The sequence below is a fragment of the Lepisosteus oculatus genome, chromosome 12 (assembly GCF_040954835.1).
Source record: "Lepisosteus oculatus isolate fLepOcu1 chromosome 12, fLepOcu1.hap2, whole genome shotgun sequence".
Taxonomy (NCBI): domain Eukaryota; kingdom Metazoa; phylum Chordata; class Actinopteri; order Semionotiformes; family Lepisosteidae; genus Lepisosteus; species Lepisosteus oculatus.
Window position 1 is genome coordinate 4082494 of NC_090707.1, and position 27894 is coordinate 4110387.

Genomic DNA, 27894 nt, shown 5'->3' on the forward strand with positions numbered 1-27894 from the left:
AAAAGCATGGCAGCCACAGCCTGTCTTATGGGGGTGTGTGCTCGAGATGTTCCTGGTTCCAGAGGAAAAGGGAGTGTTTTCAAACAGTGGGAGGCAGGAAACCATGGTCATTTTGTGTTTCAAACTCATCAATCATGAAGAATGTTAAGCAATAAAAAGAGATATTGATGCGATTAAACTTAGTTTTGTTTTGTTTTTTTTGCTAATGAAAGGTTTTTTCTATACCTCCATTTCCTTTGTGCCAAGTTAGAAGAAACAGCCATTCGCAGAGATGGTCGCAGTTTAAAATATTAATTTAAAATAATTCTACTTGAGCTAAACCTTTCATTTTGCTTCCAAACACACCTGTGGCCCATCCATGATTCTTCTCTAACATCTGGCTACAAAGGACGCTAAACTAAACAGAGTCAGTACTGTATGTACGGTACAGTACCTTAAGACTGCGATGACAGCTATGGGTTGTGACAGATTTGTGGATATTTCGATATTTAAGAGAATGGGAATAAATTATAGAAATAATGTGTTCTTTTATTTGGCAGGTACTTTTCATTGAATTGACATTCGTACATCATTTCACTATCACAACCAGAAAGGTATGCCGTGGCTCCAGGTACAACATCAGTGCTCCACCAGGGATCTGTCTAGAGCATTAACATCACCCCACCGCTGGCAGTAGTTAGTATAGAATATAATTTAGTATAGTGCTTGATGAAAAGTCGAGCATGAGTTCAGAATGAAATCAGGCCAATGTTAGCATGTTAGATATAGGGGAATAATCAAACCTTCATGTCTGTCCAGACCAATGGTAGTTAATTGCTCATCAAGACCTTTGCGTTGGTGAAGGGAGTTTACAGTGCCCTCCAAAAGTTATATTATATATTATGGCTTCCTCAGGAACTGGCACACTCATCTTATCTGGGTGATGTGACGAGTGATGGCGGCATTGGGCTGAATTCTGATTTTCACAGCAATGTTTTGTCTGCTTGTGTGGAAAAACGTGCTTCTGTGGGTACTGGGCAGGGCTTCACCACGCAGTCTGATGGTGACGTACAGCCTGCAGGAGTAAGGAGTCTGCTGGGTGGAAAATCTTACATAAGCCAAGTCAGCCTCCAAATTTAAATCCCGTTGAGCGTGTATTTTACGCCCTGAAGAAAATACATCACAATACCCCAAGAATGGGCAAACACTCCAAGTGGCAGTAGCAACGCGTCTCAAATAATTACATTAAGAGTTGGGGGAGCTCAGTGGGTCTCAGACATCATGCTGTTACCACCTGACTAGGAGGAGCACACAGTACTGTATGTTGTCGTTCTAACTTGAACAATGTAAAAATAGCACTGCCCAAGAATACAAACTATATATTGTACTTATTTATATTTATCTTGTGATCTCAAATACAGAATAATGGTTTTGACTTTGCTGTCCAAGTACTTTTGGAAAGCTGTAAATACAGCAAAGAACCCACAATGTCGCCTGACAGTAATTATTCCTGGGGGTTGTGTTGGCTCAGAGTGAACGTGACACTCTCAGCCCACTTAATGACCATTTCAGAAGAGCAAATCTGTTGGATTGGCTATCGCAGTACAGTGACTTGACTCTGGCTAAGGTGTAGGGAGATCTAGAAAGGAGCATGAGTTCTGTGAATTCCACTCCAACCTTACAACCATTTTTTCACGTTGAATTAAACCACAAATAAGATATCCTAAGCACTGGTTTAGTGTGTGAATTTATTTCTAGTGATGTGTTGCCCATGTAATTTTTAATTATGGTGTGTTATATTGTGATATTGAAGTGTTCTAAAAGTAATTTAAGCATGTGACTTTGTGAATGTGATTTTATATACTGTACATACTGCATAATATATTCTGAAGGCTGAATACTTGTCTTGACTTATGCAAATCTTTTCATCTGAAGACAATTCATTTCTAGTGTACTGTAGGTACTGTAATAATTTCAGTGTAACAATACACTTCTAAGGACATAACTACAGTTCTGCTTCATTTGTATGACTGTAACTCACAATATTAATACAGAAGAAAATAATATGTTACAGAAATAGTTGTTTTGTAGTAAAGTTAAATGCCTGTGTTCACCCTGGAGATTAATGAATGGGCTGTTCTTGCTATAATCTTTCATATTTGGGATGAAGTCGAAGACTAAAGTGTAAAGAAAGTGTGATTTTAAAGAATACCCTTTGTCTGAGATTGTTGCTCGTCTATGTGCATTTGGAAGAAATCGATGTGACTTCTTATTCAGACATTCAAAGACTGTGCTGCCTTATCTTCTGGAAATGGTTTGGTTTTAAGTTGAGCTTGCGATAGCTGTGGCAGAATAATCTCTCTGTTCAGCCGGCCCTTCAGCTGAGCAGAATTCTAGCAGCCCCCTAGCAAGGGTGCCAATGGGGTAATATGGATGTAACCGCAGGAACAGAACGACAGCACAGGTAACTCTAATTTAATTTATTGTATTTTAATTATTGCTTTCGTTCACTAGATGCAGTTCTAGCCCAGGTTTTCCCGACAGCCAACCTTTTATCATCCTGGTCTTAAAGATAATAAACTTTTTGTTTAAGGTAATTACTTAATCTCGACAAACTCCTGCGTTAAGCAGAGCTATTAACTGAGCTGGCAATAAATCAGCGCATAGCCAGGTGGGTGATTACTCTGAACTGTAATCACTCTTCAGGACCTACGCGAGACCCTTGCAGTCTTAAGTACCCAAATTACACAAACAGCATGCTAACAACAAGCTGTTTGTAGGCAGCACAATGAGGAGTGTAGTGAAAGAGCACCCAGTCCATTTTTAATGCCAGCCTGAGCATTTTCATACAGAGCAGAATGATGCATGGAGGTTATTAGCAGGCACCACAAACACAGCTGCTGAAAGCTGATAACTTCCCATGTGCTCTCACCATACCTATTGCCTTTCTGGTTCATCCTGATCTCTCACTTTCTGTGCAAAGGGTCCAGACTTCACTCCTTTTCCAAGGGAACAAGGTTGACAAAAAGTGTAGCTGCATTTTTTAAATAAAATACTATAAAATGGTGAAAATCCCAAAACACGTTATAGACTGAAGTGGACTGATTTTTTTTTTTTTTAAAGCCGTGCACCTTGAATGATGTTCAAATACTGAAATGCTCTGAAAGAGTCGGGTCTGTGTGATTTTGCATTAAAGAAAATTGCCACAAAGTGAAATTAATTGTGATTAATTGTAAAACATTTCAGAAAGCAGTCTAAGCCAAAACAAAAAACATGCTTCACTGTTACACAGTGTTTAGAAACATTTTCCCTGATGCTTATAGTTCTCAATCTCTTAGTAAAACATTCAGGAAGACATTTCAAGATGGTCACCTTGAAAAAAAATTACTATCAGCCACAGTTACTTGTTTTAACATGTCTTGGTACTTTTGTATCCAGTAGTACAATTTGGAATGATTTACAAATGTACAGCATGAACTGGCTGACTCCTGTTCACTGCAGAACTGGACTGTAGACCCAGTCTACCTGTGTCATGGGCCTTCCATCTGCACTGACTTGCAAGCAGTTCATATTTCCACAATGAAGACCCAGCTTACTTCAGCAGTAATTGTTGTAATTCAGGATTAACGTGTACAGTCATGGGTTCGTTCTCAGCTTTGATGAATTTGATTCAGCGATGAAGGCGCTAACAGAGAGAAGTACAGCAGGAATGTGTATAGTTAGGCTGTTCAGTCATTGCTGGGTTTTTTAAATGGCTTTGATTCAGAGATCGGAATGTTTTGCAACTTCGTGTTGGATCTCAACCCTGTGGCCTTGATAACCCAGAGGTATGGTATAACGTTGTCAAGAAGCAGCTGAGACGGATAAGTCTGCATTGTTCAGAATTATTGTATTTACGATTGTGCTCCAAAAATTGTGGTTTTTCATATGCAGTAGTGAGGACTGGACAAATAGGGACATTTGATTTGGACAACTGAAAAAAAAACAAGTTGGACGTACAGTATTCATATTCCTTGTTGCGACGCTAACTCGTTTCGGACCTGTTTATGTTGTTGAATGTACTGTAGAGTGTAGCTGTGGCTCATAAGCAGTATACATTAGTCTAGTATTGCATTAGTTAAACCGAGCAGAGTAGAATGGATACACAAAGCATTACCTGGCAGGATAGAAAGTGCCAAAAAAAGCCAAAGATGTTGTGTTTTGAAAGTAGCCTGAGTTAAACTTAAAATGTAAATTACATGCTGAAACGTTCTGTATAATATGTTAGGGTTGTGAAGGATATTGGACCAATTAGGCTATAAAGATGGAATGTGTTTGAGCAGAAACCAGCCAGCATTTCCAGCATTTCGGTCCAGCTCTGTAAACATGGACAGGAAAACACTTGTGATACTTATAGAAGATGTAAAACATCTGGGATTAGAAAAAAAATGACAGTATTTGCTATAAATATAGTAACTTGTCCTTTTTGCTCTCAAATACTGCTTATCTAGCCTAAAAAATCCATGGTTCTATGAAATCCATTATTTTAGGTACCTGCTAAATGTGTTTAGCAAATAAAAAATGGTTTGATGAACAGCAATTCCAATGTGCACTATAATTACGTGTATAAATAATTGTTCTTCATTGTTGTAATTATCTGGGACACTTCGGTCTTTGGTATTTCCTCTACTTGTACTGTACAATATGCATAAAAATGTTTTAATTAAAAATACTTTAATCCAAATGGAAAAAAAGTTAGAGCCATTATTCATTTTCCATTTTCTGTAGTTTAACTTGCTATTTTACTTATATCCTAGAGAATAATCCCATCCTTTTAAATTGAATATAAATCCTTTTTAAGATCATTAGAGACTAAATGTAGTCATAGACATTAGTTTCTTAATCCCTTTAAAAACACCTTTGAAGGATAACTACCAAAGTAGGGACATTTTAAGAGCTTAACTTGGGGCTTTTCAACACAAGTTTAAGGGAAACCAGGCAGACATTTAGCCACGAAGTGAAGATTTACTTTCTGCAGGTTCAAACAGCTCATTTCTGCAAACTGTCCCTAATGGAACAGTAAAAAACCAACGTGCCTTAACACAGCTTTTACAGCTGTAGAAAATCCAAATGAAAACTGCTAATGTAATATACCCACATTGAGCCTTAAAAACTCGTACCTACTGTAGAGACATTTGTCTCACAACCAGTAAAAAGAACCTAAACATGTCTGTGTATTTTCTTTAAAAATAAGTAGCCTTCTGTTTTTAGCTGACTGAAAGTAAAATAGAATAAAAAATATTTCCGAAACAACAACAATGGGAGAGCAAATGTGTTGGGGTAGTTTCTAGTTTTGGGAGGACGTGAAAAAAAAAATTAACATGTAGTCTCTGGCGTTGGGCTCTTCTATAGGGTAGTGTGTTATTTCTTCTCGACAGTCTATCTCTGAAATTTACAGAGAGTGCCACGTCAAAGTATTCTAGCGTGTTCTGTTTACCTCTATGCTTCACCTGCAACGCCAAACTTTCTTTCTAAAGGAGGAGGCCCTAACTTAATCCTCTCGACTTTTGCCTGAAACACCACATCAATTACAAAAAATGTATCGTTTTACAAACCCTTGTGGTATTCAAAGAAAAGATCCGTCCGCTTAATCCCTCCTTTCATTTCACAGTGTGGTTACGCACACTATCTTAAACCATAATCCCTTTGTCGCCACCAATCACAAAAGCCTTAAGAAAGTGTATCTCTGCAGACTAAATATGTACCGTATGCAGCTCGTGATGTTGAGGACAGTCAATGATAATGCTGACCTTAGAATCTGATAACAGCTGTAGGTGGTGGTAAGATTCGTAATAAGAAAAACCTCCCTTTTACAGAAACAAACTGGTACAAATTGCGTGCTACTGAAAGCCCCTGTAACCATCAAACACCGCAAGCAGACCTGTCAATCCCTTGACAGTTCAGAGCAGCAGTTGGCATGGATCTGTGTAGTTAGGACAGAAGCCAGCTTATTCTAGAGGAATTTCCTGTCTGATTTTAATTTCCCCCCTCGTTCTCCAAGCTAGACAGAAAAGCTTTTTAATTACACTGCAGAGGGTTAGCCTTTCAGGATATTATTATTGTTATTGAGTACTTCCTCTGAGGATGAGGCACTTCAGTACAAAGTAACAAGGCTTTTGGCTAGGTTGCGATATGAAAGGGGAAGTGTTTTTCTGTTGTGTTTAACATTTAGAGGGCCTTTCTAATATTTAACACCTGGCGTTGTCTACACAAGGAGATTGAGCTGTAAAGAGTAAAAACTTTCCCATCAGTGACTTCCGGGATATGCTGAACCTACAATATGTATTAGTAGCAAAGGAGAAGGTTTGAGCAGGATTCTGTTTGATCCTCAGTCCAAATGTTTATTAGCAACACTCAGTAAGGTTCATTTCAATTGTTTACTTTCTATTCTTATTCGGAGCAAATGGCATTACTCTAAAAAATATTTTTTGCAGTGATGATTCATGAAGTTGATTTGAACACATTTTAAATAAATGCTAGCTCCTAGACCTTAAAGGCTTGCAGATTTCACAAATGGCAAAGTGCCATTTCGGCAACATTGTTGGAAAAACCATTAATTTAGAAGACGAAAATCACAGTAACAGGAAAAACGTCAGAAATCTGTGCACTTGAAACAGCCTTTTTTTATCTGTTATGTACTGTACACAATTTGGAGCCCCCCAAGCTGCTGTGTGGCCTTACTGTTTCTTCCAGAAAAGCACAAAAAGCACCAAAGCGCTTGCTTTGTACTGCTAGGAACAGCTCCAACAATCCCGTGCAAGTTAGTGGCACTGTGGCAGCAGATGTGAAAGCAAATGTTATCACCTGAAGACTAATAGATGTGAGGGCCTGAGCACGACATTCCAGCGCAGCCTGCCCAGGGGGGATGAGGCCTCGGTAAATCAGGTAAACGCGGCTCTTGAACTCTCTGGAGCGTTCCCCTTTTGTTCTTCCTGTGGCGTGCGAACAATGGAGCTGTCTGGGTGATGGAATAAGCTTGCTCGGTCGGTCCCCCATCGCGGGGTCTGCTGACCAGCCCCGGACGTCCGAGCCCTGCCAAAGTGTCCCGGGGGTGCCCGCACAGCACGGCACATATCCACGCAGGATGCACCGAGGCGACAGCGGCGTCTTAACGCCATGCAACAGCCGTGTGTAGAGTATATCATTCCAGAGGCACCGTGCCGCCTTACACGGGGCAGGAAAGTGGGGAGCTCTACCTTGGCGCTGGTTTTGTCTCGACAGGCCTGCTGCAAGCAGTGTTTCTGTCTGTGTCCTGCTTCTACTACGACTGCCAGCTGTCTATAGCAGTAGTGCCTGAAAGGTATCAAGTAACGTGCCCGTGAGGACGTAAGTTCTTACTTAGAAAAGAGTTCAGGATCTTAAAAAATCTTTATAATTGCTCAAAGAAGCAGAGGAGAACCAGAGGAAAAGAGGAGAGGAGAACCATGTTGAACTCCTCCCGATTATGTTGTGAAGTTTGAATGTGAAACGTGAATTGCATAAAAAGGCTTCATTGTTCTTCTTTTTAAAGCCATCCAGGCTCCTACAGGACGTTTCTATTTCATCACACGAAAGGTTTTGTTTTGTTTTGTTTTGTTTTTCCTGCTGCCTAGATAGTCTTGAACAAATCCTCCCCCTCCCCCCCCCCCAAACAAAAAAAAAAACCTTTGCCTGTGACTTTCCTAATTTTGCCAGGAAGAAACTCTTCAGCCTGACCGTATTCCCCTGGAGTCAGAGGGCTTTTCAACTTTCCCGGAGCCGGTTAATATGCAGCGCAGTAGCGCATGACTTCAGTTTAAGAGAATTCCAGTGGTGTTCTGGGCTGATCTGCTCTGTCATGTTTTCATGACCCAGTTCTCGCCGGTCTTTGTCTTAGACCTTCCTCGACCCCTCTTCCCTATTATCCCCTCCGATAATTCACCCTGACCATTATTAATGGTGCATTAACTTCAGCCACGCTTTGAATAAAGCTGTTTTGCTAGCGCCCACTCATCCACCCAGTGCACTTAAACAGTGGGCTATTATACTGGTTACTCCTCATCACCATAAAAAGTGTCAGCTCCCCCAGCATACAAAGAAAGGGCTGGGGGCAGGGGCAGTGTCTTTGGGTATGTCATCAGCTACAACATTTAAAGAGATGAAATTATTACATTTTCTATCCGGCAAAGACAGTCCTGCCACTGTTTTCCTGCTTTGTTCTCGGCAGCCGCTGTGCACGACAGTGGTTCTGTCTGGGTCCTCCTTACTACGTGTTTTAGATCAATTCAACACAACCCAGGCCTTTTCCAGGATAAACACGCAAAAGTCAGACATGTCTGCAATAATAAAGCAATAAACAGGTTACCTGTATGATGCGTTTGCACAATTTCATTATTTACTATTCAATAGTAATGAGATTGCTAACAACATGATGAAATGACAAGTATGCTAGTTGGAGATGGGGATAAACTTACTTTATTTCCTACATCATAATATTTTTCTTGTATTCAATTCTGAGAAGGAAATGTATTGCAAAACAGATCTTAATTTAGAGGGGATTTTTCTAGTTTTGCATATTGTCTTTTGAAATGCAGCTTATCCCTTTTAAAATGCATGTGTCTTTTTCTAGTCTGTAGCTACTAAAATATCGTTTGAATCCTTGCATTAATAAGTGTGAACTAAGAAGTGACTATTTTTAAAACATTTAATATAAATATTAAAATTAAAATAGTTATTGTATTATTTCACTAATAAGATTGAAAATTGCTTGCCTGTCTTCTTTAAGTAAAAGTGCTAGTGACCAACATACAGAATATATTTTATCTGCAGGTTGGGGTTTCATTGAAACTCTCTGTTTTCAGATAAACACTAAAACACAAACAGCTTCAAGAGCTGGAATATTGACTTGAGAGCACACAGAATTGCTAACACTATCAAAATGCTAGTCAGACTAGTGTGGGTTTGATTATACACCAAATGTACTTATTAATGAAGAAGTACAGGGAAACAGGCCTGAGTGGCTTCCTCTCATTGTCAGAAGTAAGTGAAAAGAATTGTGCTGGAATGCTGGCTCACACTGGGCTTCTTTAGCAGTTTTGCGGGCTCTGAACTGCTCAGGTACAGATAATGATCTGAATCCCTGACCCCTGAATTTTTCACTTTCGAGGTCAAACCTGACTCATTGATGCATGTGATGCTGAAAGAATTTTAATACAGTCCAGTAACAATAATTCCTCATCTCTTCTAAAGAAAATGTCACCTAGGTTTATAATTAGAAGCAGTGAAATAGTAATAACGGGAAATGTTCAGTGTTCAAGGAGGTGGAGAGTTTGAAAAAAGGCTGTGATGGAAATTCTTCAAAACCAGAAAGTTATAGGAGGAAAAGTCTTAATGAGAAGCAAACTGCAGTTAAAACAATTTCTAAGATGCTTAAGCACACTTCATACGGTTATAAAATGTAGCATAACTTTACTAAGGATCAGTTGCGGTTTCTTGTAATCCCAACAATTAATGAATGCTTGTTGCCATCAAACCGGGGTTTTAATGAGATGTGCAAGGCCAGGCGTTTTTTTATAGTTCTATTGTGGGAAGACCTTTTTTTGCTATTCAAATAAAAAAGCCTATCATCTACAAAAAATTCACCCAGTATAAATTGAACACTAATTGGCTAGGACCTGTTTAACAGCTTGACTTGGTAAAAGGTTCCAATTACTAAGCCATAAAGCAACTTCAAATAAATACAGCGGTATTTCATTTTAAAAGGGGTCGGAAATATTGACCAAATCTGGCCTGCGCATGGCTGGTGTTAATTATTCTCTGCGTCCTGAGCAATTTGTGTTTTAGGTCTTGTAGGCATTTAGGTTTTTTTGCTGTTAGCCATTAACCATTGTTTACAAGCTGTTATTGCATTACGCTGTTTTAATAAAAACATGGCTGGATACCCTGGGCGAGTCCATATTCTTTCCTGCACACTTTCCCCTGAAGAGAGATGGTTTGCAGTTGCAGCTCGTGATGGAGCAGCTAGAAAAGGATTCTCCCACTGCTGTCAGCTCCTGTTTGCATTCAGGCTGCAGTTTTCCTTGATATTTTCCATCATCTCCCCCAGTTCAAAGACTGTCTAGCTGCAGGTCTTTGTCAAAAGCCCAGTTGGAGATCTTTTATGTTTGAGATGTAGGATTTCTTAGGATGACTTTGATTATTTATTTATTCCACTTCTCTTGTGTGATAGTGCCAATATTTTACACGAAACTGCTCAGCTTGCTCTGAAATTCATGTTGCTTTTATTGTAGCGCTTTTGCCTTTGAAAAAATGTTTTTGAAAGTCCAGCTTTTTTGAAGTCGGTCTCTCTCTTTTCTGCTCTGTTCCACAGCTCCACACCATATATTCCCAACATTCCACACCCCTATTCCGATCGACATGCGTCACCATGAGGGACGGTACCATTACGAGCCACATGCTCTGCACGCTATGCATGGGTAAGTCTGAGACTTGTGTTGCTGTTGGTAAGGAGTCTAGTGTTTCAGTTTTAAGAGCTGAAGAATGACCAAGCAGTCTAAGCCTCTGTGGTTGGGTGCTCATCTTTTCTGGAGGCGTAGGTTTAATTCTCACACCCTCACAGCTCAGTATGTCTTAACGTTTTCACATCTGTATCACAAGGTTGTGAAAAGATAGGCACTGCCATTGGAAAAGGTTTTTCTACTTTGCCCATTATGCGGGCGATTTCCTCTCTGTCTTGCCAGTTGTCCCGTTTATTAACAATAAAATGTTAACACCCCCCCATGACTCCCATCTCTAACACTGTCCGTGTAGGACAGGTTCATGATCTGGCAGGAAGAGAGAGAGGGATTGTTGCCCAGTAGAGACCTGTGTGCCATTCATGTTCGTTTCATGAGTTAAGGGTTACAAATCCATTCTTGAGCTTCAGACTAATGTTGAAATATTTTGTCATATTTTATCTTTAGATTATTTGCTGCATTTTTTCTTTGTTCCTTTCCCATGCTGCTGATGATTGTATCCCATTGCTTCTATTAATCTTTACAATATCCTGACAATGTTACGATAGATATCGGTGAACTATTACAGGGGAGCATATAGGGTGAGTTATTAAAATTCTGTTCAACAGATCTTGGCCCGTCTGAGATTCTTTAAGCTGCAAAAAGAAAACAAATCAATACAATTGTGGAACTAGTGCTGTTACATTGAAATTCACATATTTGATGGTGATACATACTGGGTGCTGGGCAAAAGCAGGGCTATTCATCAAAAAGCCTGGAAAGTAGGAAAAATTCTGTCTCTGTACTTCGCCTCGTTGATTAATGTGATTTGATCTTGACAGAGGACCCCTAATTCATCAAGACCTTGATCTAGCTGTCTTTTTCTCTGCCTGTGCCAAATTTATCTAATTACATGAACATTGCACAGCAAATTAAGTGTGGTGTCATTTGTTGTGAGCCAGAAAGGTTTATTATCCACTACCAGCTTCATGTCAAAGGTTTGCTTCTTGATTACTAAACATGACATCTCAGTACATTCCCCTTTATCATTGTTTGCATATAACATAATGAGGGCATGGGTTATTTTGTTATAGCTGTCATAAAAGAAACAGTGAGATGCTTCTTATAACCCTTGGAGTGCTCTCACAGGACAGCTCCTTTATAACTGCAGAGATGACAGGGGACCTCAGATGTAACATGAGATCTGAAGACCATACCTATCATGAATAATCACATCCTCACATTCTGCCCAAAGGCAAGCTTGGGGGAAAAGGATTAGAAACCACGAAGGATCCTTAACCCCTAAATCTGCATGCCCGTTTCACACCATATTGCACAATTGCAAAGTCTTTCATATTGCAAACCTACGTGGCCCAATACATAGTCATGTCTTTTATCCCGGACACCTTTTTTTCTGTGTGCTGTTTTGCTTTTTACACTACAAGGATTTGATTAGAACAAGGATTTATCCTGTTTCCAGACAGCTCTTTTTTTTTCATTCCAGATGGCATTGAACATCTTTTTCTCACTCTTTTTCCTCATATACAGGTGGTTCTCAGTTATGTCCTCTTATTTTGTGCATTCATTTATGATTTCACATCCCATAAGAATATGCACCACTTATTATTTTAGGACAAATTGCTTTCCCTTTAGCACACTTTGCCCCAGTTAGCAACAGGCTACTTGACGGAGTGTGTGAGAAGTGCATGCTGGGATGGATTGTCACCTGGGTGACACACAGGCGGCTGGACGAACTCTGTCACAGTGTTCATCCAACCAGCATTAAAAAATACTTACAAAACCAAAATCGTCATCTTTAACATCCAATACATCATAAAAATAAAAGGGTTTACAATTAATAATTCCCTGTCTAAACCCACACCTCCCACTAACATGCATTCTTAAAGGAAAGGACATTTTTCAGGAATGTACAGTGTGTAAATTGAGAGCTGTATGGATGGAATTCACTACAGCCAAAGATAAGAGAATCTCGGAGAATTTTGTAAATGGCTTTTTTAGGGTGCTTTGAGTTTTTGGAAGTATAAGTTTTGGAGGTGAGAGTTAGTAATGGAGTTTTTTTTTCTTAAACAGTTCCTTCAGTATACAAAGGAAATACAAAAGACCCAATTAAGAATTCAGAGTCAGTGCATTAAATATTGCAATATTAAAGACTATCAGCATTTTAGTAAATCTCCAAACCTATAGCATATGTTTATGAAGTAGACACAGATAGATACAGATTTCTTACTGAAAACAGCATGCAGTTTAGAGTGACAACTCAGTATATTAGTAAAGAGGATTGTGTCTGCAAAATGGCCTCAGGGCTATATGGGATAGTCGCTGTGATTGGGTCTATTTATATTCCTGTGTTAAACAAAGAAAGTATTCTTTCTGAATGGAGCTTTGAAATGATACTGGGTTCTCAGTAGGTCATTGTTTATTCAGTTCTGTCTGGGACATGTCTATAAACGTAACTCCTTGTCTCAGTGCATTTGCATTGCTTTTACAGGAGCTTGTACAGTGTGACAGAAACAACTGAGAATTAATGTTTTGCTTGATGACCGGCATTACCGTTCTGTCACTATTTCTTTGGACTCCAGAAGGTAATATTAAACACACATGATAAAAAAGTATTTTGTTGGCACATGATATTGTTGCTAGTAGGATTTCCTTTGAGCTTTGTCAAAACTGCAGACTCTGATCATGGCTATATCTTGCCAGTCATGTGCTGCATGAAAACCATAAGAGGAGACAGACACTTTATCATCAACAATAAGAGTAATTCCTTATTTACTGTACATAGCGTTTTGAATCCCAGTGCTCTTCACACATGGAAGGGAACCCTCATTGACCACTGCATCAAAAGTTCAGCCTCACCTGGGTGATGCAGAGGATTCTCGGGGGAGGAGTGAGAAACTATAACAGAGTGAACTAAGAGGGAAGGAAAAGCAGATCACATTGTTCAAGGCCAGAGTGGATTTTAACCAAGAAACCAGGGTCACTACCCCTGCTCTGTTGAAAGGTGCCATGAGATCTTTAATGACAGAGTAGTCAGGACATCGCAGCCTAAGTACAGCTTCTCCTACAGCACTCACAGCGCCCCCTGTCTGCACACCACAAGTTGTGATCCAGGGGGAAAAGCTCCACCTACTGGGGTACCAACACCAGTTGCAGCAGCAAGCTGGATCTCCCCAGTAGCCCCAGTCCTGACCAGACCAACCTTACTTGGCTGCTGAGGAGCTCAGACTATGAAGCAGTAAAGGTGGAGCACTAGTACAGTGTAGTGTTAGTTTATACAATTGCAGTTAACTCTTATCAGTAATTATTGAGTATTTTAAACAAACAGAATTAATGGAAAGCTGAAAAGGTTTAAAGAATACCCGTAGTGGCTCGGCTAACGGAAAACAGACTGTGGAGAACAGACAGTCTTTATACAGTATGAACTCAGAGTAGGAGTTTTCTTGGGAGGCCCAGCACTTTTGTTTATGTGCTGATTAATGCTCCCCTTTGGACACATACTGACATTTTCTTGAGGAAATTAATGAAAATCCCAAACTTCCCTTGACCATTGCAGGATTTCAGCTGTGATAATACAGAATATGAAAAAACATTTTCTCGCTTTTCATCCAGTTAGCTTGATGTGCAATTGAAAACCTCTCAAGGCTTTTGCACTGTGGCGCAATTTTCTCCTACATTCCTCTTGTATAAGAATGCAGGTTTGTATCATCTTGTATCATCTGCAGGATTTGAGTTTTTATTAAACATCTTTAGCATGCATCCATTATCAGAATGCCACCTTTCCTGGTAAAGGGTCCAGTAACAGCCCATTCTGGGGTCAAGGCAGTCCAACATACCACAAATTAGCCACCCTTACATTCAAAATATAAATAAGTTAATGCATTGTTAGCACTTACAATGTATGGAATAATGCATCATATGAAAATAATATGAATCCTATCAAAAGTTCTAAGATTTATTTTCAGGTGTGTCTAGTGCTTAGAATTAACGCCAAACGGCTTGACAACGACATAAAACAGTCAGCCCCAATTTGCAGTTCACATGTCATTGTTATTTTAAAATCTGTTTGTCAGTGAATGTTGCTCACATATATTTTCTTTGGTTTATTTGAACATTGTAAATGCAATTCCTATTCAACTATACATATTTATGTACTACATTGCAGAGCAGCTTGTGGTCATAAACGCCAAACCACAAGATTCTACATTTAAATTTTCTCTTTTTTAATCTAGGTCACTATGTTGTATTTATGTAACGGAGCACAAAGGTATTGCCTCATAAATTCAAGTCCAGATCATCCATATCTAGGTACCAAAAACCCTCCAACTCGCTTCAGTCTTACTTTATATGACATGATTTATCTGAACCATAGAGTCGCCCAGAGCTAGAGACTAGTCTGTGTCATGATGTAATTCATTTCCACTGTCGTCTGACTGCACTGGGAAGAGCATACCAGAAAGGCAAATACAAACTTGTTGGCAGGCCGAGCAGCAATCCACTTAAGCAATCTTTTGCCTAACCCCAGGAGTTTGGGTTTGCGGGCCCCATCTAGGAGGCTAAAAATTTTCTGCGAATGCTCAGCACAGAGGAGGCCACTTCAGAACAAAGAATCGATGAAAGCAGATTCCTGGCAGGGCTGCACTCGGAACAGGTGTAAGAGCTGGTGGATATCGGGGTTTAAAGACATTTACTGCACCCCTGTGTTAGCCACGTTGCATCCATCTGCTGTGTGCTTCAGTCTGGTCCGAAACTGGAGCATGTTCAGGTGTCTGGTGTTCAAGCCTGGTTAGACAATAGCTCAGTCTTTGCCAGTGGCTTGCAAATAACCTGACAAAATCCTTTTTTCCATCAGTGTAAAAGTGAAAATCTTTTTTTTTTTTACTGGAAGCCTTTTGGTGTCAGACGTGTTTGTTTGTCTGTAACGTAGTACAAACTAGGTCTAGGAATTGGTCCTTCAGTCGTTTGCCATAGACTGTATTTATCTGAAAACTGAAAGTTAATAAGTCCCTGGGTTGTAAAACATCACAAAACAGCCGTTCAGAACTGGCTATTACCGTACTCACTGTTCCCGTGCCTCATGGATATCCGTGGTGTGTGCTGGCTGTCACGGTACAAGTTGGATATAAGCTCACTTACTGCTGAGGAGTTGAACACCTGGTAAATAGAGCCTTTGTTATCAGTTTCCTTTGTATCAGACAATGACCTAATAAGCAATGCCTCCGGATTTGATGTTAATGTTACAGGAGGGTTTTTTTTTTTAATCTTAATAAAAAGAAAGTTATTTGAGAGGCTTTTTTTTTGGTGCTTGCCACCCATGGTGATATGATGGAAGTCGTTGTAATGACAGGTACTGATTAGGGTGCATCTTCCCAAGTTCCTCTGCTGAGAGCCAAGTACTGTGTGTCTTGCCTGTGACGGGTCTGATCTCTAATAGAAGAGTTCAAGTAATATCTTGTCAAAGGGGTGGATCAGCTGGGCTTTAATAATAGTATCTGTCAAAGTGGTCTCACATTTGCGGCTCCTACCAGAGCGCATTCTGTAATAAATTACAACTGGTTGTCTGACACATCAAACACAGAGCCGTTTCTTTTGTTTTTTTCTGAACTTTTAGTTTTGGACTAGAGTGAAAAGGGAATAAAGTGTTGCAATATGAGCGTGCCAAGGTTTTTTTTGTAGTTATACTGTAGACTAATTGGCGTTTGCTTTGCCGCACATTGCAATCTACATATTTTTTAAACAGAAATCGGGGGGGAGGAATGGAGGAGCTTTGCAGGGAGAGTGATATGTGATTTTAGTGACTTTCATCACTAACTTGCAACATTGTTTAAAAAAAATTAAGATTTGGCCTGAAGAGAACTTTGAAATTAAAATTCAGTCTCTTCATTTTAAAGAACATACTTTACTTTGAGCAGTTTGGAAGTATATAAAAGGACGACATCTATGACATACGTCATAAACCCAGTGGATAACAGTTCAACATTGTGTAGAAGCACCCCAAACTTTTAGCTTCAGAGACATTCTCAGAACCATTGATTATTCTTAATTTTTTTTTTCTCAAAGAAATCACTCTATGCAAATAATTTTCTTCAGACCGTGGCATTCTTTCGTAAAACCACTACAAAAACACACCACAAAATCAGAATAACCACATAAAACGACAAAGAACACCAAAGATTATCTAATGCTGAAAGGGTAATGTTCCCTGTAGCGCAGTTTAATGACTGTCAGAATACCACAGTGACTCATATAAATTTTTTATGCTGAATTTCTTACGTGCACCTACTAGACATGAATATAGAAACTTTCCCCTGCAGTTACAGAAGACAAATTGAAATTAGGTAATGTCTCTCTGTTATTGTAAGCATCTTCATTTGTGCAGTATGTTATTCAGAAACAGTATGGTAATTAAAATGAGTTTTGCTGCACTCTCAAGTTTTAGCTAGTCATTCAACTTATTTTTAAGTACTTGGACATTATGTAGCGAGTAGACAATATGCACTTCAAACATGTCAAGATATTCAGATCATCCAGACATCTGTATCATAAAATGAAAATATACTTTTTAATCTAGCCACACATAAAAGTATACAGCGTATGACTTCAGCAAGTAACCTGTTGGTAAGAATTCACAGTTTGACAAAGTGTAAGAAAAACAATACTCCTTACAAGCTGATGTTGCAAAACCACTTTTCGTATCTGCTAAAATTAGTCAGAAGGTCTTTTAAAAACGTTAAAAGAAATATAGCCTGATCTCTAATGTGAACCAGGCCTCCTGTTTCTATTGTCAAATCACAAATAGTAGATTTGTTTGCCAGGATTGAAAGTTTGAAAAAAGTATAATTAGATGATACACAAAGCTCTTACTAGTGTTACTGAATGGCTGCCTTCAGCACATAGATAATCATAGATAATCATCATATCGAGTTACCAGCATGCTAAAACTAGAAAAGGCACTTTCCCAACATGACAGGAGGTGAGTAGTGCACCCTGAGAAGTCCATTCTGGACTGATGGAAAGTACAATTATTTAAATTACGTAGTATACTGATGAGTCTAGTAAATCTTGAATCCCATTTTATTTCAGAAAGTTAAACTGTGAGTGTTATGTTACATACAGTATTTAGGGATTTTGCTTCTGTTTTTTCAGCTTTTCTAAGCATGCTCTGGGATTTCTTACTGTGACTTTTCTTCTTACTGTGACTCTGCAGGGAGGTTTCAATGTACAGTACAGTATATTGTACATTTAAATACGTGGGTTTAAGTAATACTCTGTACAAATGGTGCACATTGCCAGATTTATGCTTTTACCATGACATTTGCTGTGTTTAAATATACTATTCCATACCTTCACTTAGTGCTGTATTTATGAACAATTTACCGTGCTTTTTTGCAATGAACCTTCTGGTTAAAGCGCTGTATAACCAGCTCATGTCACGTAAGGGTTTTTATTGTGAAATTAAAGCCAGCTGGAGTGACACAGAGAACCACAGAGATGTTAAACGGCAGGATAAAAACTCCAGGAATTCCTCTGAAAACTGCCTGTTTACAGCCAGTAACTGTTTAATAATGTTAGCTTTTTTATGTCATGCTCTTTTCGGAAGCGTTTTTGTCTGGTCTTGCTACTAAAACAGTGTAAAAGGTGTAAGAAAAAAACAAGAACATTTAAAAGCCTGTAAGTGCGTAAGCACTCAGGATGTAGCCGTGTGGATAAGGCCCACGTGCAATTGAGTTTAAGCTGAGCCCAGAAGAACCCATTCCATTGCAACCCCTCTTGCTGTCACTGTGATCTGTTTCCAGAGAGCACAGTCTGAAGCCTGTCAGAGATAAAAGAGCACATGGCCGGAGGGGGAAGGGAAACACCACTGCACTAACAATTTTAGCAATAAATAATTCAGACAGATAAGAGCATTTTGTTGCCTTTTGCAAAATCACAGAGATATTCGTGAAAGACACCCTCTTTTATATAGCCCTCTCTGTAATGAGTGGAAATCGCAGCGTGCTGTGTGTGAGGGAGCCTGTTTCTTCTCAGTGTTAAACAGAGATTTCTTTATTGGTCATCCATTTCCGGGTCTGATGGCAGAAAATTGGCCCTTTAACAAGGCTGGTAGTCTACAGCAGTTTACTGGAAACTTAGCATGTGTTGGGTCAAGCGCTGTCTGGCCTCTGGTCAGTGTTTTTTGATAAATGAGAAATTCAGGTTAATCAGACTTTGGTAAATCATCTGGGATTTCATAGCAGCCTTAGCCCCAGAGAGGGTCATAATTAGTTTGCCAAAGGAATATGGTCTTCATTTATTAAATGCCTTTCATTTAAAAGGGGGACAGCATTTAAAAATCCATGCAATTTTATAGAATTTTTTGTCTCCTGAGGTTTTTGCATAAAATAGAAACAATCCTAGCGAAGTCGCAATTGTTTTGTAGTACCGTATATACTCCATTAAGTGCACTTGCAATATATACTGTAGTAAAATTAGTAGAAAGTTCCTTGCTGCTCCACTTCATTTGTTGTATCACAAAAACTGTATTTACACAAATAGAAATGCATTAATGGAAAATAAGTCTGAAATCTTTTGAGTTCTGCACTGTGCTATCAAGGATCTGTTACTGTGTGTAATAGTTGACGTCCAATGCTATGGAAGTCATCAGAGATCTGAATGACTAATCAGCGTCAGGTTTCCTGCTGGTTTCCTTTTGTATAGTGAGGGGCTCAACCTTTCTCTGCATCTCCGTGAAGTATGTTCCCACAGAACCGACAGAGAAAATATGTTGTGGTTTTTACTGCACGCTGTTCAGAAGGGAATTCTTGGTTGCAAAATAAAATCAGGAAAAGAATGAACCCAGTCTCTGTACCGTCAGCCGTTCACCAACACCAGTGCAGTCAGTCATGTCCCGTCAGAACGCAGCGTAGACCTCTCCTCTTTAAATACCGCAAGAAAGAAACATGGCGGTAAGACCCTGTCTGTGACAGCCCAGTCTGCTGTCTTTCATGGCGACTGGCAACTCTTTATTAAAACTGTTAGAAGAACAGAGTGCTCCCTTCACCCAGGGCTACCGTGCCTCTGCTGTGGTTCTCTTTAAACATGTCTGTTAGAGTTCGGGTTCTGAGCTTTCTCATCTCTGCTGGAAGAAAGTAAATCTCTGATCTCCTTGAAGCTGTATATCTTTCTACACAGCTTTCCCACTGGCTTGTCATCCTTGCGCTGGAAAGCTCCTCTCCGCTCTGTATTCAATGTGACATTAGATACACAGCGCACATCTTCAAAGACTATTGGCAGGGTGCTCGGGGTGTATACTGTAGCTCCGCGCTAAAAGCACTGAGGCATGTCACGCACTTCCGAGGGCGGGTGACTGAAAACAGCCGCCTGGCGGAGTAGTTAGAAAGGCAGGTCAATTACCTGCCAGAGGAGCACAGTTTATCCCTCATCGGGAAATCCCGAGATCCTGTTACGCTCTTTCTCTCGCACAGCGAGGCAGCGAGCTCGGTTTTCTGGAGGTGCACTGCTGTGCGCTGTCGTGTTCCACTTAGCAAGTGGACACCCAGAATCTCTTTCTGAGCCGGTCTTTCTGGTCATCCTCATCACTCTTCATAAACCTGTTGCTCGACACGCCATTGATACGCCATTGTCTGCTGACCGATGAAAAAGGAGGATCGTTGTTTTTTTTTTTTACGATGTGAAATTCCCCTGAAATGTAACGTACTGTATTTATTCAGCTCAACGCAAACTTCCACAATTTCGGAATGAGCAGTTTCTCTGTGTCTCCCTTATTCGAAGTTCACGTCCGAAGTCAAATACAGTCCAACTTCTCCTGATTTCCAGCCATACTTGTGTTATCCTTATCTTCTTTTAATTGTTTAAACTTATTTCCCGTGCTTTATTACATACACCTAGAAATGAACATTGAAAAGCCACATTTAGCATGGAGCACAAGTTTTGAAAGTCTCCCATGAATAGATCATTGCTTCCATTTTGGGTTGACCTGAAAACAGCCCTAGAAACATGGATTGTGAGTTCTTAATGTGCACTTTAAAATCTAATTATTAATTAAGCAGTGACTTGTGTTTATTCATATGGTTAGACAACCGAATTGTATTCGGATTAATGAAAGCAGTGGCCTAGCTGTGTTTCTGTAATAAAATCTTGTTGACAGATGCAGAAGACCTGATGTGCTTCATTGCTGAGTGATCACAAAAAAAATCAGCCGTGTCCTCGGTGCTGCGGTGTGAGTAGCATTGTTGTTGCTCGGTGCGGGCAGGAAATCAGAAATCAAGAAATGCTACCTGCTTGAGGACCGACGGAGCGTGTACAGATAGAAATCTGAGAAACCAGAACTAGGGTACTCGGAGGTTTAGTCATACCTGAAGCTGCTTTCCTGCATTAATTAAACCCGATTCTAATGTTACTTTTTCCATAGCCTTAGCTACAGTATGAATTGCTCTCTGGGAGGGAAGTGCATGACTTGAAAACGTGCCACGGGCAAGCAAACAGGGCAGGCCAGACCGGAGGTCTCCTACAAATATGCGACACTGCCCGCGTTCTCTTGCTTGTTTGCTTACCTTAAATGAGATGTAAAATCTGGGGTCGCTCTAGAGAGTGTGTGCAGGCCCTGTAAGTGCCTCGCTCTTCACTCAGTAGGGTCCGGATGAAATGCCATAAAATGACGCTCTCCTTGCAGAAGAGGAAAAGGGGAAGGGTCCCAGCAGCGGTGGGTAATCTTGTGAGCTGCTTCGAAACTCTCGCCTCACATCGATAGCTTCACGCTGCTGGGCCTCAGTGAACAGAAAGGCACATGTTAATGAATATGATTTTGCATGAACCCCAGTGCGTTGTAAATAATATTAATAAAATATGGCTACGTAAATAATAAATCAGGTTAATAAAACGTTGCATGCATCCTGGGACGTATTAATAACGAATGAGCAATAAAGTTTTGATGGCTTTCTGAAGTAATCGCCCCTCCCTCTTTCTTTCCCCCAGCCCCCCCGGATTAGCAGGTAGCCCAGTCATCTCCGACATCTCGCTGATCCGGCTGTCCCCCCACCCGGCAGGCGCGGGGGAGTCTCCCTTCAACCCCCCGCACCCCTACGTCAACCCCCACATGGAGCACTACCTGCGCTCCATGCACAGCAGCCCCACGCTGTCCGTCATCTCCGCTGCCCGAGGCCTGAGCCCCGCGGACGGTGAGTAACCGGGTTCAGAATCTGGGGGCAGGGTTGTCCTGAACAAAGAAGGTGGGCTGTGCGCATTGCCTCACGCGCCGGAGCTCCGAGCATGGCTGCGTCCGGTCTGCAGGCTCCCCAGGTGGAGACAGGCGAGTCTCGGAAAGAGAGACAGGCAGGCACGATTTGGAGACGTTCTCACAACTGAAGGGTTTAAAACGGTCTCTTTGAGCTTGTCTTGAAAAGCAAAGAAATATTTTCCCTGGGCACGCAGGGTCTCGGGTCGCATCTATATTTATGTACAGTAGGAGACCTGCCTGGCCAGCACGGAGCTGGGTCAGGTCTTCCCAGTGCTCACCCACAGAGGTCCGCGGTGTGAGGAGCAACCTTCTGTGGGACCACGGCTGCCAGACACTGCGCTCTGGAAGGGCACAGGCACTGCTCTTTTATGTCTCTTACGTCTGTGCTTGGTGTCTGCACGCAGTGCCTTGCAGACGTATTCAGAGCCTTTCCATGGTGTCACATTCTGTGAAGTTAAAAAAACGACGCATGCGCGTTTTTAAGCTTAGTTATTCCAAACCCGAACGCTCAAACTGAGGAACACTAAAGGACAGATAAGTTGCAGTAAATGTCAGCAAAAGCTAAGCAGAACAAAACTGAAATATGTTGATTGTAAGTATTACAAGTATTACAATATTTTTTATTGTATTACTTATTACAAGTTATTACAAGTTATAAGTATTCTTTCGTGAAAGTACCTTTGGTAGCAATTTCAGTCGCAAGTCTTTCTGGGTAAGATTCTGTCCGCCTTACACACCAGCTTGCTGCAATGTCTGCCCATTCGTCTTGGGAGATTTGCTCAAGCTCTCCCAAGTTGAATGAGGAACATTATAGAGATACTGTAGTTGTATTTATTCTGAAATCATGAGAACCACTATTAATGAACAGAAACCACTCACCTAATTGTGTAATTTGTTAAAGTAATTTGGTTATGAATTTGTTAAATTCATTTTAATTTTTTATATCAAAGAGTTTGAATACTTATACAATCATTACCTTTTTCATATTGATTGTCTATTTACCACTTTTTGTATTTTGTTTTGATTGCATGGAGAAAGTGTGTAACACATTAATTGCTACTTCAAGGTATTATGACTGTAAGCTTTGAAGAGACAAAATGTGAAAAATGTGCCAGGGGCTGGGTATTTTTGCAAAGCAGTGCGCCTACAGTATTATTTCCATCAGTGTTGCTGATTTGTAAACAGCATGGCTCTGTGGAAATGGTGTGTGCGGAAAAACCAGGAACTCAATGTCTTGACTGTTGTTGTTTTTTTGCGGGGTTCAGGAGCACACACACACACACACAAATCAGTGCAGTAAAAGAAAGGTGGAACACCCCCTCCAAATTTTCTGAGATGTGATGAGGGCACTTTCTGCAGAACTGTGTTCCAGTAACAGGTTGGGACAGAGAGGCAAAACGGGAAATAAATCATCTTCTCAGTCTGTCAAAAGTAATATGCTCAGGCTTTTAAAGTTAAATAGCCAATGCGGCACTGATCTGACCAACGACAGAGTGGAGGAGGTGAGAAAATGGAGGCTGGCTGAGCCCGAGGTGCTGACGTGCAGAAGCAGCAGGCAGGCTTAGAGCCTGCCATTGCGTTGCAGTTTACCAACGCTCGTTCTTCAGCACATTAAAAAACGAAGACAAAATGTTACTAGCTGCTACCTCTTTATCAAATGCACACCTGCTGTGTACAAAACGATAAGCCGGTGCTGTACGTCATAGTAAGTATTCCCTCAAAGAAAAGGTGCATTTTCTTGTTGTGCGACAGGTTTTCTGCCTGTTGTCGGTACCTTTCAGGGGCTGACTCTCGCCGACCAACAAGAGCTGCCCCGAGGTGCAACTCAGGCGTTGTCTGGAATTGATTTCTGTAAATGTTTCTGAAAAGTGTTGGCCATCCTACCTATAGCTAACAGCCAATAATCTAGCAAATTATATTAAATTTCCTGATCATATTGCCATAAATTGACGTGAAGTAAGTGCAAGTTTTTTATATGCATCCAACTAAAGTCTCCAGTCCTTATCTGGCGTCTGTTAGTGAAATGCATGTTTTAAGAAAAGATCTGCGTTCCACTGGGGTTTATCTGCTACTTCCAAGCATGCTACTCGCTGAGCAGATACAAAGTGACTCAATTTAAGTAGCTATATGATACGGGGAAGGAAAAATCTGGTTTGGCCATGAAGCCAATACAAACACAAGCCTGTTCTCTTTTATTGCTTCAGCATGTAATTGTTTCTGAAAGATCACTTAGGCAGTGAAAGGTGATGGAGGCAAGAGAGAAGCACTTCACAGCTGCCCTGCACTGCCGTTAGGCCCTTACCTTAAACAGAACGGACATTTCCTATAACTTTTAAAGGAGCAGATGGAGAAAGAAGCTGTGTGGGTAGAGTGGCTTGCTGTTAAACTTTCGGCCGTGCAAAACAAATTCATATCTCAGCCTTATTGCCTCTGACACGCTCAGAGCGGGTTTAGTGGGTGCAGATGTTAACACCGTTACATCACTGTTGCGGCAGCTCTCCGGATCGCTCCCTGCCGCGGGGGTCCTGCTCCTGCCCTGGAAAAAGCTTTCGAGGGACCTTGTTTGTAAGTTTGAGGAGACAGAGGAATGTGGGGGCCCCAGCTCTGCTCTCCTCGGTCGGCGGAAAGAGGGCCCCCAGCAGTCCCACCTGGGAGCTGACGTCAGTGCAGTCGCGGGGCTTCTGACTCGCTAGGGACAGAGCGCTTATTTGTTCCCCTTGCTGTTTTCTACCCGTCCCTGCAGTCACGCATGAGCACTTGAAGGAGCGCGGGCTTTTCGGCCTGCCCCCCCCCCCTCCCGGGGCGAACCCGGCTGAGTACTACCACCTGATGGCCAGCCACCGCAACCCCTACGGGGACATCCTCATGCAGGCCGGGGCGGCCACGGCGCCTGCTCACCTCCCCGACTACATCAACCCCGTGGATGGTGAGTGTCGCCCGCCCGGCCTCGCGAGGCCTGGGCTGTGTCCCGCAGGCAAGATGAGGCTCTGGCTGGCTAGGGAGGGGCGCTGCGCCGCCGTAGACTGTCACCGAGAGCGTGGTTAGAGTATCCAAGTCTATCGTTAGAAATGATGCGTGGAGCTCTCCGGGTTTAGAGATTTTCCTGTTGTAGCCTGTGTGGCTTACTTTCAGCCCCGATCACAGCTGTTGTACTTGGGTGTCAAAACATGGAAAGAGTTGGAGGGGAAGGTGAGAGTTAATGAAACTTTAAAGAAACCTAAAAATACTTTCTTCTTCACAACATTTCTACACTGATATTTTTAGCTTTTATCTGCTGCCTGTCAGGGCCGGAATTAATTTTTTCGTAGGATTTACCCCCTACGATTGTCTCACAGAACTGCATTTATGAAGTGGTTTTTGATTTTAGGAGAAGTACTTGCAAATGTAGGGTTAGATGTGTTTATTTTGGCCAGAAATGACCTCTATAATCCCCTGCATCCTTTGACATGTTCAAATGTTTGAATTTTGTCCAAAAAGCCACAAATTGTTTTGATATGGGTATTAAAACCTTGTAAATGATTTTTTCGGTCAGCACACTCATACTGTACTGTACATAAATATATTGCTCAAGCAAAAATATATTTAAATTTTGCATTTAGAATAAAACCAAATTAAAAAAAATTACTGCAATTGGTGAAATGATTAATTCTGAAAAGAAATGACGCCCATTTATTTGGAAATAGAGGCACATGTGGAAATCTACATGATTACCGTGACAAAGGACCCAAAGTCAGTCAGGATTTGTGCTTCTACCTTCAGCTTTTCTGAAGAGAAAGCTAAGCAAAAGCTGGAGTTGACCGCCACTAGACAGAGGTGCAGAATCCATCCCAGCGCTTGCTTCAGCTTTTTAAAATGGTTAAAAATTAACTTCTCCTTCCTGGGATTTCAATGATCATGAAGCTAAAGATGATCTGAAATCCAGATGAAGTACAGTAAAAGTGACTGTCATGGTTCCAACAGAGCTGGCCTTGAATAAATAAGCACCAAGAAAAACAAATTAAGATCCAAATTGCTAGAATAAACTAATTGTCAAAGACTGACCTGCTCTGGAGAAAAAGCCAGTTGACCTCTGTAGTACTGCGTTTGGAACAGAGCAGAGCACTGAACTGAGCATAATGTTCAGTTTACTTCTGACTTTCAATCAGACATTCAAACATCCGTTTGCCATCCATCACTGGGGATGTGAAGGCCCTCAGTAATATCTTGTTGGATTCTCGGTAATGTTTAACGCCATGATTTTGGTTGGAAAAACCAGCTCTCCCACACTTGTGTGCTTAGGTAGCCTATGTACAGTTTACTTAAACACCCACAGACACCAAACATACAGCCTTTTTTCTTTGGGGTTGTTATTTTGTTTTTCTCTCGGTTGGTTTGATGTTGTTTGGCACTGGTTTGTTGAAACTGTGGCCCTGGAGTCCTCTGTGAATGCTTGAAACACAGAACGGTTATTGAACAAGCTGCACAGCTAATTGCTTTATAGGGCAAATCTGGAAAACCTGGAATGAAAGGTTTTATTTATTACGATGAAAGCTGCATATGCATGTACAGTAGATATTAATTCCTTGGGATTTGTGTATTGATAAATATGTACAGTATGTTTAAAATCACTCTTTAAAATGCAAAGTTACAACATTGACACCTTTTGTACATTTTAAATTACTGTAAGTTACTGTATAATTCAGTGAAATTATTTAGGATCATTTTGATATGAAATTATGAAAATATTTTATGATAATACTAATTTTGTTTTAAAATGATGAAGCATTTACTGACATCTAACTAACAATACAAATTGCTATATTCAACATGGTTCATACATGGGATCGTACAACTTCTTTATAAACATACTATAGGGGGAAAAACACTTTTGATAAACTTTGACATAGTCTTTAAAGTTTAGAGGTCAGTTGGTTAAACTGCTTTTTAAGCGAAATTACACTAAAGAAAACTCTCTGGTTCGAGTAGATATTCATTCCTCTATTTTACTTCAGTGCTAAAAATCTGTACTTGCCCTGAGCTAGCTCCAAGGTAATGTTTCAGTTCTCCCCACGAAGTGTGTTATTAACCAGGAAGAATATCCAAAATGATATGAGGAGCCCTGCTGTTAATATAGCCAAGCTTGTCAACAAGCGTTTTTAAAAGCAGTTCTCCAGTTTCATACAAATTCTGTGTTTCATTTAGCCTTATGGCACTATGCACTTGTTAGTCTTGCGATCTCAAAAAATGCTTTCAATTGAAGAAGCCTTCTACGGCTCTTGCCCAATGTGCAAAATCATGCAAATAGCACGTTATCACCACTTGACTGTCCTTCTTTCTAAAACGCTTTGTCAGTGATTTATGTAAAAGGAAGAGTAAGAGCTAATATCAGTTTTCCGACCTCAAAGTAATAAATGGCAAAAATAAAAAATGCATAAATAAATAGGGAATCAGAGATTTACTAGTTCTAAGATCGCTGCACAGGCAGGGTGCTGCTCATTTGAATACCCAGAAGGAAAATGGCGGATATGATAATGTGTCGTCCAGACACCACAACATTTACATAAGTCTTTTCCTAGCTTCCCCCCCTCCAATCGAACTAAAAGAAGGCTACCTTGTCTTTCATTAAGAAGCTTAAAGGAACAGGCAAAAAAAGTCACTAAATAATCGGTGCCTTGGAGCCTGTGGGAAAACGTCTTGGGTCCCTGGACAATAGCCAGTGCCAGCAAAAATGTCTGACATCCAGGCACTATTGGATTTCTGTGCAAGAATAGGGGTTTAGAGAGAGGAGCCCTGTTGTCGTCACATTACCCAAGCAGCTGGCTCAAGTCAGTAGCTGAGGGCTCGGAGTGGATCCAGCAAAAGCCCCTTCTAATAAAATTTGCAGTCATGGTATTAGTTAGATTTTACCAGAGAAAATAAACATTTCTCTACAGCAGTGTGTTATTTTTCCTTTTATTACTGGCGAACGACCAGGCCAGAGTGCTGTGTGAGCGTGACTCGTGCTGATTATTTGCCTTCTGTACAGATATCTTAATGAAGCGCAGTGTGAAAAAGTGGCTGAGCTCTGGCCCACTTCTTTGTCATTTCTGGGGATGAGCAGCAAAGGACTCTTTCACTCAGGGGAAGGGGTTGTGCTCACATAACTTCTGCAGCACAAACGACGCATTCTGACAAAAGACGGGATCTGGTGCC

General features: G+C 40.8%; 1 protein-coding gene across 2 annotated transcripts in view; it reads left to right on the plus strand.

Moving 5' to 3' along the window:
• gli2a (GLI family zinc finger 2a) overlaps positions 1-27894 on the plus strand; it is a 104087-nt gene that overhangs the window by 52521 nt on the left and 23672 nt on the right. For both annotated transcript variants that reach the window (XM_015358629.2, XM_015358628.2), the window contains exons 3-5: positions 10346-10451; positions 21462-21664; positions 24467-24649. In XM_015358629.2, the coding sequence (XP_015214115.2) occupies positions 10346-10451; positions 21462-21664; positions 24467-24649 (492 nt within the window). The remainder of the gene's footprint in view (positions 1-10345; positions 10452-21461; positions 21665-24466; positions 24650-27894) is intronic.